This window comes from Mesoplodon bidens (genome assembly GCF_964165515.1).
Source record: "Mesoplodon bidens genome assembly, chromosome: 4".
Taxonomy (NCBI): domain Eukaryota; kingdom Metazoa; phylum Chordata; class Mammalia; order Artiodactyla; family Ziphiidae; genus Mesoplodon; species Mesoplodon bidens.
In genome coordinates this window covers 139,549,233-139,564,341 of record NC_138160.1, presented here as the reverse complement: position 1 = coordinate 139,564,341, position 15,109 = coordinate 139,549,233, and the positions used below count along the sequence as shown (strand labels likewise).

At 52.7% G+C, this 15,109-nt stretch overlaps 1 protein-coding gene across 1 annotated transcript; it reads left to right on the top strand.

Moving 5' to 3' along the window:
• Window positions 1-7,919: 7,919 nt before the first annotated feature.
• NXNL1 (nucleoredoxin like 1) lies at window positions 7,920-13,186 on the top strand (the record flags this gene model as incomplete). The annotated part of the gene is made up of 4 exons (XM_081232643.1): window positions 7,920-9,410; window positions 12,203-12,514; window positions 12,800-12,903; window positions 13,125-13,186. Exons 1-4 carry the CDS (start codon window positions 9,085-9,087, stop codon window positions 13,184-13,186), a joined length of 804 nt encoding a protein of 267 aa, XP_081088769.1. The 5' UTR covers window positions 7,920-9,084.
• Between the last annotated feature and the right edge of the window lie 1,923 nt (window positions 13,187-15,109).

Below are 15,109 nucleotides of genomic sequence, written 5' to 3'. Positions count from 1 at the left end.
CAGTCACTGGCAAGCCCCACCCCCATGCCTCGACTTAGCAGCTGTTCGCTGGACCCAAGCTCCATCCTAACGACTTGGCCCCCAAGCCTAGAGTCCACCTTGGCCCCACCAAGGTCCTGGGCTTTCCTCCAGGCCCCACCTCTATCCGCCCCACCTCCACTCGATTGACCCCGCCCCCAGGTTAGGTCTCCGGCCCCGCCCGTAAGCACAAGCCCCATTCCGGAGCTCCGCCCGCCCTGGACCAGGTTCTGCCCCTAGGTTAGGCCTATGGCCCCGTACACAAGCACACGCCGCACCCACTCTGGGCCGGGCCCAGAGTAGCTCAAGCCCCGCCCCCAGTCCTGGGCCTAGCCCGTATTCCCAGGCCCAAGTTCCACCCCGTTCACCGGCCCCGCCCTCAGGCTTTGGCCCAGTTACCACCCTCCGCCTCACTCCTAGCACCCTAGGCCCCGCCCCACCTGCCCTCCCAGGCCGGCTCTCTTCCGACCTGTCTGGCTTAGAACCGCTCTGCCGCACAGCCGCAGAACCGACGCCCGCCCACTTCCGGAGGCCACGACCATAGAGAGGCCACCCTGGCCAGAGTGACGACGGCCAACGAGACCCAGGGGCTAGAACGCCTGGTGAGGAAGGCGGCTGTCTCCATGACAACCAAACTTCGCCAGCCTCCCAGCTCCCCAGTCCTATCCCTGCCGGCGATTAGGAAACACGTGCGTCCCTCAGCCAAGCGGCTTGGCTCCCGGGCGCTCCCGGCTCAAGCCCTAGATGGAAACCAGAATTCCTACCCCGGGGGACTAGCAACTCTCAGTTCACATTCAGAGCCTACCTGTACTGGGTTCTTGCCTCAGCTTATTCTAAATCCAATCCCCAAAGCCTCTTCGGACTCCAGGGACCTGGGGAGTACTAAACTCACAGCCTAGGGGCCCCAGAATATCCAACCCCTACCTCAGTCTTAAAGATATATTCCAATGGACTTCCCTGGTGGCACAGTGGTTAAGTATCTGCCTGCCAGTTCAGTCGACACGTGTTCGAGCCCTGGTCCGGGAAGATCCCACATGCCGCGGAGCTGCTGAGCTCCTGCGCCACAACTACTGAGCCTGCGCTTTGGAGCCCGCGCTTTGGAGCCCCCGAGCCACGGCTGCTGAGCCCACGTGACAGAACTACTGAGGCCTGTGCGCCTAGAGCCCGTGCTCCTCAGCAAGAGAAGCCACCGCAATGAGAAGCCCACGCACCACAGCAAGGAGTGGCTCCCAGCAACTAGGGAAAGCCCGCGCTTAGCAACGGAGACCGAACGCAGCCAAAAATAAAAAATATAAATTAATTAATTAATTTTTTTAAAAAAAGATATATTCCAAGGACCCAACTAATCGCAAATCCATATCCCGAAATCTTGTCAGTTAAGTCTCACCGCAGCAGCCCAGGGAGGGCAAAATTCACACACCAGTTCCCTACCCTTCCACAGGAACTCCACAGAGTCCCTTATTTGCATCCCAAGGTCCTAAATGCTCACCTAGAGACCCTAAAGCCCTCCCCTTGATCAGGTGCGGGCCAGTGCTGGCCTCGCTGCCCACCACCCTGTTCCCTGGCTGACCTGGAGCCGCTCACAGACCCTCAGGCTTTGGCTGCTCTGTCGAGGGTTACCAGAGCTCAGGCAGTAGGTGGGCAGCGACAGTGAGTACAAGACAGAGGACTCCCCTCCGGGGCTTCTGGTTCTGCAGACTCCTGGGACCTGCTCTGACTGCGTTGTGCCCATGTGGGCTTCTGCTTTGGCTCCTTCTCTCCAAGCTCCCCTTTCCTCTGCCCCTCTGCGCACCCCACCCTGCTTGTTTTCTGCACAGCTTGGCCGACCTTCTCAGCACTCTCCTTGGGAGGCGGCCAGGGCCTGCTTCCAGCACCATTTAGAGGACAGGACCGGGCAGGCGCTCCCCTACACACACACACACACACACACACACACACACACACGCATGCTGCCATTGGTCCCTGCGGGCCACCTAGGGTGGGTAAAATGGAGATGAGGAGGCAGATCCGGAGGACAGGCCCAGAGCCAGTCACTGGTCCCCTACTTTCTCAACCGGGGGTCAGTGGAGTCAGGAATGCCCAGTAACTACAGCAGCACTCTTATCCTGCCAGGTAGCACTATTGTGATCACCCCATTTTACAGGTAAAGAAACTGAGGCCTGGAACTGTCACTCTAGCTGGAGTTGAGATTCATTCATTCACAAATGTGGACAGAGAGCTTGCTCCCCTTCCTCCCCCTCCTCCTCCCCTTTCACTCTTCCTTAAACTTCTCCTCCCTCTTCTCCATCTTGCCCTGATTCCCCCTACTTCCCCCCTTCCTCCCTCTCTCCCCCTCCCCCTTCTCCTTCCCCTCTTCAAGGCCCCCCCTTAGCCTTCCTCCACTTCCCCTTTGCTCACCTTCTCCCCCTCCTCCACCCACTCCTCCTTCCCCTTCCCCCCTTTCCTCCTCCCCACTACTCCTCTTCACCTTCTTCCTCCATCCTCCTGCCTTCCCTCCTCCTCCCTTCTTCCTCTTTCTTCTTCCCCGCCCTTCCTCCCCTTCCCCCTTTCTTCTCTCTCTTCCTCCCTCCATCTGACCAAGTTTACTGAGCCCTGACTAAATAGTACACGTGGGGTCTTCCCTGGTGGCGCAGTGGTTGAGAGTCCGCCTGCCAATGCAGGGGACACGGGTTCGTGCCCCGCTCCGGGAAGATCCCACATGCCGCGGAGTGGCTGAGCCCGTGAGCCATGGCCGCTGAGCCTGGGCGTCCGGAGCCTGTGCTCCGCAACGGGAGAGGCCACAGCAGTGAGAGGCCCGCGTAATGCAAAAAAAAAAAAAAAGTACACGTGGGACTTCCCTGGTGGTCCAGTGGTTAAGACTCTGTGCTTCCACTGTAGGGGGCGCTGGTTCCATCCCTGGTCGGGGAACTAAGATCCCAAATGCCGCGCACAGAGATACAGAGATACTCTTCTCCTCAGTTAGCAATCCCCAAATCCCCAAAAAGGCTCTGCAAACCCAACTCTTTCTTAAGGTAGTGCCAGTACTCCAGCGGAGGGACCACTTCCCCGGCACTGACCCTGGCTGTTTTCAGTGACCAATGATCCCTTTTTACCCCTGTTTATCCTTTATTTATCCCTTTACATAGGGGCTTCCCCATACCCCCCAGGGACATCACACAACACATGGCAGCTTTCGCCCTGTTACCTTCCTAAGATCTGAAAAATTCCCAATTCCAAAAACGTAACTGTCCCCAGGGATTCCAGATGACTGGTTAAGGAACGGTCCTATCCCTGTTTCACAGGAGGGGAAACTGAGGCCTGGACAGGGGGACAGAACTCAGCTTTCAGGGCCAAAGCAGGCTCTGAGCCTCTCCAGTTGGGTGGCCTTGGGCAGGTCACCTCTCCCCTCGGCACACTGGTCGCCCTCTGGGTGGTAACACCCACCTCCCCCGCGCTCGCGCTGTGCAGAAAGGCTCACAAGGGGCTTCTGGTCTGTAGGGTAAGCAGGCACACAGTAGGTGGGGGGCACAGAATGATGGGTATCTCCCTTCCCCGGCTGACCACATGGGTCTGCAGGCCACAGCAAAGGGAGTTCTTGGAACTTTCTGGAAGAGCAAGAGAAATGAAGCACACGTTGAAATAAAATAACCGGAAGATCAAAGCATGGGAATTGCACTATCAGAAGAACATGAGCACCGTGTGGGAGGGAGCCATTTCTCTGCGCCAAATTCAAGTGCCCACTACAGTAGGGGTATTAGTTTATTGGGGCTGCCATAACAAAGTACCACAAACTGAGTAGCTTAAAACAACAGAAATGTATTGTCTCCCAGTTCTTCCTGAAGCCAGGAGTCAGAAATCAAAGGGTCAACAGCCTCATACCCTCTAAAAGTTCCAGGGACCCTTCCCTGCCTCTTCCAACTTCTGGAGGCTCCAGGCATTCCTTGACTTCTGGCCATATCACTCCTATCTCTGCCTCTATCTTCACATGGCCTTCTCCCTGTGTGTCTGTGTCCTCTCCTCTTCTGCCTCTTATAAGGACACTTGTCATTGGATTTAGGACCTACCTAGATAATCCAGGATGATCTCATCTTGAGATCCTTAATTTAATTACATCTGCAAAGACTCTTTTCCAAATAAGGTCACAGTCACAGGTTCTGGGGGTTAGGGCTTGGATATATCTCTTTAAGGGCCACCAGTCAACCCAATATAAGCAGGGTAACCAGTTAGAGCGGTGATTCTCAACTAGGGGGCAATCCTGCTCCTTTGGACACTTGGTGACACCTGGAGACATTTTTAATTGTTACAACGTGGGACTGGGTGTGGTGGGGATAGGGGTGTTATGGCATCTAGTGAGTAGAGGCTAGGGATGCTGCTAAACGTCCTGCAATGTCCAGGACAGCCCCACACCACAGAGAATGACCTGGCTCCAACTGCAAGGGGGCTACAGTTTGGAAATTCTGGGATAGTTGAAAGGCCCAGTTAAGTTGGAATGGACTCTGCAGCCTGACAGACGTCATTTGCTGGGTGATTTCTCCCAGGCTCTGTGCTTCACCTGCAAAAGGGAGTAAAACCATACAGGCCTTGTAGGGCTGTTCTGAGCACACAAGCCTGGCACCTATGTTGACCTGGAAAGTAAAAGTTATTTTACCAGCAAAGATGGGTTTATGGGGAAATAGCATGGAATTACAATTCAGGGCAAGCAACCTACAGCGAAACCCATAGACAAGTCAAACAACAACAATGACAACAAAAAGGAGAGGAACAGGGCTTCCCTGGTGGCGCAGTGGTTGAGAGTCCGCCTGCCGATGCAGGGGACACGGGTTCGTGCCCCGGTCTGGGAAGATCCCACATGCCGCGGAGCAGCTGGGCCCGTGAGCCATGGCTGTTGAGCCTGTGCTCCGCAACGGGAGAGGCCACAACAGTGAGAGGCCCATGTAACGCAAAAAAAAAAAAAAAAAAAAAAAAAAAAGGAGAGGAACATTATTTTATAAAGAAAAAGGAGGGGGGCTTCCCTGGTGGCACAGTGGTCAAGAATCCACCTGCCAATGCAGGGGACATGGGTTCGAGCCCTGGTCCGGGAATATCCCACATGCCATGGAGCAACGAAGCCCGTGTGCCACAACTACTGAGCCTGCGCTCTAGAGCCCACGAGCCACAACTACTGAGCCCGTGTGCCTAGAGCCTGTGCTCCACAACAAGAGAAGCCCACCCAATGCAATGAAGAGTAGCCCCCACTCGCCGCAACTAGAGAAAGCCCGCACACAGCAACGAAGACCCAACGCAGCCAAAAATAAATAAAAAATAAAATAAAATAAATTACTTAAAAAGAAAAAGGAGGAAGCTGAGAGGCATTGTTTGGAAGGAAAATCCACTGGAGAAAAGTGAGTGTTCAGGGTGATGAGAGTTTCTCATTGGCTGAGTTCCTGGGGTAGTTGATTTTCTGTAGGAGATGCGATGTACATCCTTTCTTCTGGTGCCTGTAATTGGTGATTCCTTACTATTGATGATTCTTCTGTTGGAGCCTGTAATTGACAGTTCTTCCTGTAATTGACCTTAAGTAATACTGCATGAGAGCTCCCCCTCTGGCCTCCCAACTCCATTTTTGTGAGGTTTCCCTTTATTTTCATACCTTGTAAACATCTTAGAAGAGTTCTCCATTGTTGAGATGATTTTGCTTTCAGTAATCTCTTGAATTCACAGTAAATTGGGACTTCCCATGGTTCTGGCAGAGAGAGGAAAATCTAACCAGGAAATATTAAACGCCATTGAAACCGCACACCTCGGATGGGACTCCAACCCACAGTCTCTGGCAGATGGGACTGGAACCCACAATCTCCCAGCTGAAACTTCACGCCTGGTCTCAGGGCTTACTGAAGTTCTTGTGTCTTGGTGCAGAGAGAATTCAACGAGAGGCAAAATGATAGGTAAGAAGTGGGGTGGTTTTCTGGGGGGCTGCGCCAGTCTTAGCTGCGGCATGAGAACTTCTTAGTTGCGCGGCATGCCGGCTTCTCAGTTGCAGCACGCGGACTTCTTAGTTGCGGCAGCCATGTGGGATCTAGTTCCCCGACCAGGGATCGAACCCAGGCCCCCTGCATTGGGAGTGCGGAGTCTTACCCACTCCGTACCACCAGGGAGGTGCCAAGAAGTGGATTTAATAGTATAGGACTCTTGTGAAGGATACAAGCAGGCAGGCAAGAGAGCTCTGCTGTCCTGAGAACAAAAGTGGCTACATTTTCATAATCAAAGAAAAAGTAGGTAGGGAAGAAGATCCCCTTCTTCCTCATTCTTGGGTAGATGTCAAGGCTTACCTCATTAGCTCCTTCTTTAAGCTTCTATGGTCTAACTGGGACTGTCATAGAGCTACTTAAATCATATGTATTGGGTTGGCCAAAAATTTCGTTCGCATCTTTCCATAGCCTCTTACAGAAAAACCAGAACGCACTTTTTGGCCAACCCAATATATTAGTAAAAAGGTGGTAACATATACTAAAATATGCTAGTTCATCTCAGGTTTCAGTATAATGTCACCTTTCCCCTAGTTTCTTTCACCTTTCCCCCAGTTTCTTTCACCTTTCCCCCATATTCCTCTGTAAGCTACGTGCAGGAATGCAGTTTTTCAGGGCAGGTTATCTTACAGACCTCACAAAGCCAAATGCAGGTCTTGTATCCATTTTTTCTGTGGTAGTGGCCTAAGTAAGTGTTTAGTTTCAAAATGTTCTGATTGTTTAGCTGACACATGACCTGGGCATTTCCTGGTTGGTGTCTGGTTTACGGTGATCTCCTGAAGTCCCTCTCTATCTATCTTCGCCTAGTGGGATTTCTAGCTGTGTAAGTATCTTACTCTCTCCCTATCAGAATGAAAGGTGGACCCATCAGGGATGGGCCCACTCACAAAGCCTTGACAAGGTAGGTTAAACTCTTGAGAATGAGGATTTTGTGGTTTTCTTTTTTATTGTTTAAAGCTAATACTAAGTTTCTTTCCGTCTCTCACATCTCCCTAGGTCCAGAAAAGTCCTCAAGACCTGGTGTTCTGGTTACCTATTGCTGTATAACAAATCAACCCAAACTGAGTGGCTTCATACAAGGCTAATCAACTATTTCTCAGGATCCCATGGGTTGCCTGTGAGACAGGCTGGGACCTGGGACCTGGGACGCTTTGCTGCAGTGCTTGTACCTGGACAAAAGTCTCCTCAAGCAACAAAATATTAGTACAAAGAAACTATAAGGGACTAAAAAGAACCGCGTGCACGCACAGTTGGGGCAAACTATGGACAAGAAACAAAAAGACCAAAAAACCCCAACTGCCACTTCTGAAGAGCTGGGAGCAAAAGCAGGGTACTGCGCATGCCCCCTGCACACACCACCACCAGAGGGGTGGGCAAGCCGCCCCTCTGGCCCAACCCCTGGACACACCCCTCCCCTCACCCCGTATAAGGAACCAGCTCGCCCCCACTTCAGCAAGCAAGCCAGCCAGGGAAACTGTTACCTGTTCTGCAAGTAGGGGCCTGCAGCAGGGCCCCAGTAAAGCCTTGCCTGAACTTCTTGTCTGGCCTCTGATCAATTTCTGTTGATTAAGGAGGCCAAGAACCCTGGTCAGTAACACCTGGGCGGTCCCTCTGCTGGTCTCACCTGGCACAGTCACTGTGCTACATTCTGTCAGTGGCTGGGCTGGAAGATCACACGTGTGGCAGTTGGTGCTAGCTGTTGGCTGGGCATCTAGCTCTCTTCCATGTGGCCTCTCAACCAATAGGCTAGAACAGGTCGCAGGCCAAATCCTGCACACTGTGGGCTAGGAATGGTTTTTACATTTTTAAACGGTTGAAAACAAAATCGAAAGATTGATGTCTCACGACATATGAAAATCCTATGAAATTCCAATTTCAGTGTCTGTACATAGAGTTTTATTGGAGCCCAGACACATAAATTAATTTACATATTGTCTAGAGATGCTTTTGCACAATAAGATAATTCAAAGTTGTAGCAGAGACTCTATGGCCTAAAATATCAAAAATATTTACTCCCTGGCCCTTTACATAAAAAGTTTGCCAACCTCTGGGCTAGATCAGCTTCCTTACATGGGGCGTCTGGAGGCCACATTCCAAAAGAGTGAAAGTGGGAGGTGAGAATAAGGCTTATCCTGTGAACTCACACCTTCCACCACATTCTATCAGTCAAAGCAAGTTAGGAGCCAACCTGGCTTCAAGGAGAGGAGAACTAGTTCCCAGCGCTTGGTGGGAGAGGGCTGTAAAATATTGTGACCATGATTTTCACCCTTACTCACCATGGAATCTTAAGGTGGGCTGTTCAGACAGAATTCAGGAGGGCAAAGGGAAGAAAAAAAAGTTTATTCTTATTAATTTCTAACTGGAATTTAGCATGTTTTCTCATGTCCTATCAAAGCAGATATTGGGGGCTTCCCTGGTGGCGCAGTGGTTGAGAGTCCGCCTGCCGATGCAGGGGACACGGGTTCGTGCCCCGGTCCGGGAGGATCCCACATGCCGTGGAGCGGCTGGGCCCGTGAGCCATGGCCGCTGAGCCTGCGCGTCCGGAGCCTGTGCTCCGCAACGGGAGAGGCCACAACAGTGAGAGGCCTGCGTACCGCAAAAAAAAAAAAAAAAAAAAAAAAGGGCAGATATTGGCCAGCTCTGTGACTTTGTCACCCGTGTAAATCAAAGATAATTTCACAGGACATCCTGGTCATGGCAGGCAGACACCTTGAAATATCATTTATGCTCATCTCGACTTAGAAATCACAGCTATTAATTAGTCGAGCCCTGTGATTTAGGATTACCGAATGCATTCATGAAGAAGCACGTATCTTTTTACATCACAATTTAACAAAATATTTTCACACCAGTATGTCAGTCTGTGTTTTTAATGCCTTAGCAGCTGTCTGCTGAGACAGGCCCATGAGCAGCTGGCCCCCTGCCCTCAGAGGTAGCAAAGAATCAGGTCGAGGTTAGGCAGATTAGTGAGGTTCTAAACTGGCCTCCTAAAAATTCCTAATCCTGGGACAGCAGCCAGCCAGCAGGCTCGGGGTCACACAAGGTCCTTGTGCCCTGTCCCCAGCACCCAGCCAGGGTTGCCATGGCCTGCCTGTTCTCTGGCCGTGTCCTGATCCGAAACAACAGTGACCAGGATGAGCTGGACACGGAAGCTGAGCTCAGCCGCCGGCTGGAAAACCGACTGGTGCTGCTGTTCTTTGGTGCAGGCTCGTGCCCGAAGTGCCAGGCCTTTGCACCCATCCTCAGGGACTTCTTTGTGCGGCTCACGGATGAGTTCTACGTGTTGCGGGCAGCCCAGCTGGCCCTGGTGTACGTGTCCCAGGACTCGACAGAGGAGCAGCAGGACCTGTTCCTCAGGGACATGCCCAAGAAGTGGCTCTTCTTGCCCTTCGAGGATGACCTGAGGAGGTGAGGTGAGAGGAGAGGTCAGGGAGGGCTTCCTGGAGGAGGGGCTCTTTCTGCTGAAAGTGAAGTATTTGTTTACTGACCTATCTGTTCCATCTGAAGTTGATGAGCACCCTCTGTGGGCCAATCAGAACAGAGAACTGGGGGGAGGGGCAGGGGAAGGGTACATATGCCCATTTCCATCCAGCTCCCTGGGGAGTTTACAACCTGGGAAGGGGGGAGCACAAACGTGAAACAAAGACTCAAACACTCAGATAAATGCATAATAAAGAACTGCAGTAGTTCCCAAGGACAAAGGGAGGATGTCATGTGAAAATATCAGGGGGAGACCTTGCTGAGAATTGGGGGTCAGGGGATGCTTCCCAGAGGAAATGGCTTTAAAGAGAGACACCCCCACACACACACCAAGGACAAGGAGGATAGGAGGGTAAAGAGTGAGGAAAGGGAAGGGTTTCCAGGCAGAGGACATAACCCAGACAAAGGCTCGGAGGATTTTAGAGAAAGAACAGCCAATTCAGGGAACACTAATACCAGGAGTAAGAAGGCAGCTTGTGGAGCAGCGCCCCAAATGCCACCTAATGAGTGTGGATGTGATCCTCAGAGTAGCTGGGAGCCATGGAGGGCACTGGAGCTGAGAGAGAGAGATGGTTGAGTTCAAGCTGTCCAAGGAGCTGCCCAATAAACTGTGTGATCGTTTGTGGCTATTTGCAAACTTTCCCCTTTTCAACAGTGAGACTTTCATTCTTTTTATTTATTTATTTTATAAATTTATTTATATTTTATTTCCTTATTTTTGGCTGTGTTGGGTTTTTGTGGCTGTGTGCGGGTTTTCTCTAGCTGCGGCGAGCAGGGGGCTACTCTTTGTTTTAGTGCCCGGGCTTCTCATTGCGGTGGCTTCTCTTGTGTTGGAGCACGGGCTCTAGGTGTGTGGGCTTCAGTAGTTGTGGCATGCAGGCTCAGTAGTTGTGGCTCACAGGCTCTAGAGCGCAGGCTCAGTAGTCGTGGCACACGGGCTTTGTTGCTCTGCGGCATATGGGATCTTCTCGGAACAGGGCTTGAACCCATGTCCCCTGCATTGGTAGGCGGATTCTCAACCACTGCGCCACCAGGGAAGCCCCTCATTCTTTTTAAGCCCCAATTTTTTTACTATGAAAAGTTTCCTGCAAGCCGTGGCCAAAGGAAAAAAAAGAAAAATTTCAAAGATACCAAAAAGTTGGAAGGAGCACACAATGAAACCCTTGGGCATTTTTGCCATTTGCTTTATCTCCATGCACGTGGAGTTTGTGCTGAACCATTTCAAAGTGAGTTGCAGACTTTGTGACATTTTACTGATGTCATCAATTTTGTTACAAAACTTAGAAGTTTCTGGTCATGGAGACCTTCATCCCCACCCAACATTATCAGAGTTGGCACACTTGCTTACTCCCACAGCCTTCTGCAGCTGAGGAGGTTCTTTTCCCCAAATGGTGAACATTTCCCCCACCCTGGGGGAAGAAATGCCAGCTGTAAGGGCATCATAGCCAAACACTGACCTTGTTTGAGGCAGGGTCCTCTCAACAAAACCTTCACCCAGGCAAGTATCCAGACAGAGTGAGCGAGTCCCCACCCCCTACCCCTCCCACACACAGGGTTGCCAGATAAGATACAGGACACCCAGTTGAATATAAATTTCATGTAACAATGAAGAATTTTTGAGTATAACTATGTCCCACGTAATGCAGGAACATACTTATAAAAAGTTATTTGTTGTTTACATGAAGTTCAAATCCATTCACACAGGGTGTCCTGTATTTCTAGTTGCTAAGTCTGGCAACTTACTCCTGTGGGATTTTGCAAGTATCAATACTATGTGTCTCTGTAAGGAGGCCTGGAAAAGGGCCACCCAAGAACCCCGTGGGTGGAAGTTAAGAATCATGGGTGATGGGCCCAGTCTGGTAGCCTACTTGACTTCATGATGACTGTGTGGGGTTTTAGCCTAGATGGGAGATTTGGTCTAGGGGTCTCCTGTGGATGGCTTTTCACTGGCTGTCTCTCATACAGAAAACAAAATCAAAAACTCCTTACCATGGCCCTGCAGGGCCTTTATGATCAATGCTGCACTCCAATCTCCCTCTGACCTTCAGGCTTTTGCACCAGCTGTGCACTCTGCATGGGAAAACTTTCCCCAGTTCTCCCCTTCCTCTTCCCGCAGATTTCAGCTCCAGGGTCACCTCCTTAGAGAGGTCCTCTCTGACCATAAGTCCTTTACTCAGTTTAGTATCTCTTTATGAAATCTGTCAGTGTTTATTCATTCATCCCACACACATTTCCTGAGCATCTACTCTGTGCCCCGCACTGTTTCAGGCACTGGAGACACCCGTGAATAGGGACAGGAATCCGTGTCCTAGTGAAGCTACTTTCTATGGTGGGAGAAAATGACAAACAGGAGAAATAAACTATGCAGTGTGTTGGATGCTGAGAGCCGCACATCAGCAGAGAGAAAGAGAGGCGTTGAGATTTAAGCTTAGGTGTCTGCAGCATACAGGGTCTTAATCCGCAGATGTCTGGGGAGAGTGCTCCAGGCAGAGGACATGGCCAGTGCAAAGGCCCTGTGGTGGGAGCATGTCTGGGGTGTTGGAGCCAAAGCCCGGAGGCCAGTGTGGCCTGGCCAGTTCTGGTTCCTGGGCATCCCCAGAGGCCGGCATGGGACAGTGCACACAGAAGGCGCTCAGTAAGTACTGGGAAAAGGGATGTGGGGCTCCTCCGCATAGGGTCAAGGACGAGGGTCCGACCGGACTGACCTGCCCGCCCCGCAGGGACCTCGGGCGCCGGTTCTCCGTGGAGCGCCTGCCGGCGGTCGTGGTGCTCAAGCCGAATGGGGATGTGCTCACGCTCGACGCGGCCGACGAGATCCGGCGCCTGGGCCCTGCCTGCTTCGCCAACTGGCAAGAGGCGGCTGAGGTGCTGGACCGCAGCTTCCTGCTGCCAGAGGACCTGGAAGACCCCGCGCCGCGGAGCCTCACCGAACCACTGCGCCGCCGCAAGTACCGAGTGGACCCGGCTGCGCGGGGCTTACGAGGCCTGGGTAGAGGGGGCGGCCCCGGGCAGGAGGGCGGGGCCGAGGGCGGGTCAGTGGGGCTGTTCTGACCCCTGGAGGGGTGGACCGGACTGGGGGTTCCATGATGAAACCCCCAAGAGGAGGGCGGGGGCGGGGCCGGGGCGGAAGCGAGCTGTTCTGATCCCTTTGGTGGGAGAGAACAGACAGGGGCGGGTCTATGAGGAGTCCTTCCCCCGCCCCGGGGTGGGTGGGGCTAGGGGGTGGGGTCTGCTCTGAACCCTCCGGTAGGAGAGAACAGACAGACAGGGGCGAGTCTGTGATAAGCCCTCATCCCACCCCCACCACCTCCCGGTAGTGGGCGGGACCGGAGGGCTGTTCTGAGGCCCCATGGTGGAAGGCTGACGGTTAGAGCAAGCAGAATCTCTGATGAGCCCCAGCGGGTCGGGAAGTGGGGGCGGGGTGAGGTGAGGGGACCATTCAGAGTTCAGGCCAGGAGGAGGGAGGGGACGTAGCGTCAGGCCGGAGCCGCGGGCTGGGGAGGTGGTCTGTATTCTGAGCCCAGCCCGAAGAGCAGAGGGGCGGTGAGGGTGGAGCTCCTCTGAGCTCCCCGGATGCAGAGTAAAGGCCGAGAAGTGGGGAGCAGGAAGGGTCTTTTTGCGGCCCACTCTCCACACCCTCAGGATTGATCGAGGGCGAGGAGCTGTGTAATGAGATGGCGGGGGAGAAGGAGCGCGGGCCCTGAGGTAGTTCGGACGCCCCCACCCCCGCCACAGGTGGAGGGTGAGACCTAGCGCAGGGCCGATGACGGAGGTTTCTGTGTGAGGCCTCCCTACCGCCCCCCCCCCCACCCAGGACCTGGTAGACCTAGGACCTGTCTTGGTTCTCCAGCGGCATGTCTGAGCCTTCCGGCCGGGGTGGTGAAGCAGGGAGAGCTTTTCAAGGGCCTCTAGAAATATTTTTAAGACTTGGGGACGAGGGGCGGTTACAAGTTCCAAAATGGGAAAATGCAAACTACAATCAAATGATGGTGCTGAGAACGCTCGGCCCACCGTGCACTAAATGGCGTTGTTCACATGCTTCATGCGCAAAACGACAGCAACCTTTTAACAACAGATTTGTAGTTTGCACGGGATGCAGTTCAATATTTGGTGCCGTGTGCGCTGGGTCCAGGACCTTCAGCGAGGGCTCAGAGACTCCCTGTCCCTGGTGAACCCTGAGGATTCACGAGGGAGACAGCAGAATATAGAAATCAAAAACTCTAGTCTGGAGCCCCTTCCCGGCTGTAGGACAGTCACCTCCCCTTTCTAAGCCTCCTTTCTTTCCTCTGGAAAATGACAATAAGGCAAGGTCCTACCTGGCAGGTCAGCCAAGGACCCAGAGCCGGAGCTCGCTTCGCGCACGAACCTCTTCATTTTGCCTCTGGCGCCGCCTGGCGGCGAGATGGGGAGGCGCGTCCTCGGGGCGGGGCCAAACATGCAAATGAGGTGCAGTCCACACCTGTTCCCGGTCTCCGGAAAGGGTGTGCTAGGAGGGCGGTGCGACTCCGGGATTTGGGAGGCCCTAGAGGCCTAGGGACTGGACAAGTGCCTCATTTCTTGCTCACCCCTAACCCCCAATCTCCAGGTGAGGAAATTGAGGCTCAGGTCGGTGATGCCACCTGCTCTGGTTCCAGACACATCTTGCCCTTCATGGACCTTAATTAGGCCTGTCTGTGAAATGGTTGTGTTAAACCCTGTGTGATAATGGCTCTTAAATTCTTAGGTCGCTGGCTCACCGACAGCCTTTAAAAGAAGTTAAAAAACATCCTTCCCGAGAGCAAACCACAGGACACACAACCCATCAATATCTTTACTATTATTTCAGCCAACACGGAATGAGAGTGGCCAGGTTTTGCCCCCTGGGCAGTGAGGTAGGGAAGTCCGCTCCCTGTCCTGTCGGGCTGTGTGATGTGGGCAGGTCACTGGCCGTCTCTGAGTCTCCCTCCTGGTAGATAGGGATCAAACCTCCCATCCCCATCTCTACTCCTGCTTGTCACAGCTAAGGTGAGGAAAGGACAGCTTGGCATCTGGCCAAGGCAGAGAAGATCACTCTCAAGAGTGTCACCTACAGAGTGTTGCCAACTTGCAGGGTTAAATTTCCAAACTGAAGCCAGACACCCCCAAACCAGAGAATCACCCCCATATTCAAAGGGGGTGTCAGGTCGTGGTATCTGTGACACTGACCCCCCAGCCTCCATCAAATAATTGTGAAGTCTAAGAGAGGGCTGTAATGACCTTTGGCCATTGCATGGAATTGTCCCTTTATTTGGCTGGTTTAGCGTGTGTTTTCACCTCCTCCCCAGAAGGGCAAGCTGGACCTGCCTTTGTCACCACTGGGTCCCCAGAGCCAGGGGGGCACAGGTCCCCATCAATGTTTGTCGAATGAATAAATGCCACTCTTACATCTGTATATCCCCAACAACCAGAACAGAGCAAGGACTCTGTTCCAAACAAATCACTGAGCCCCAGCTATCCCAATGTGAGACTTTTTCTTACCTGTAAAACATGGCAAATTCACTCAACTTTGGCGATGATGAAAAAGGCTGGGTGTGTTGGGCCAAAGCCTGGTGAATAAATGAATGAATAAACTGATTCCTGTTATAGATGAGGAGGCCCAGAGAGGTTAA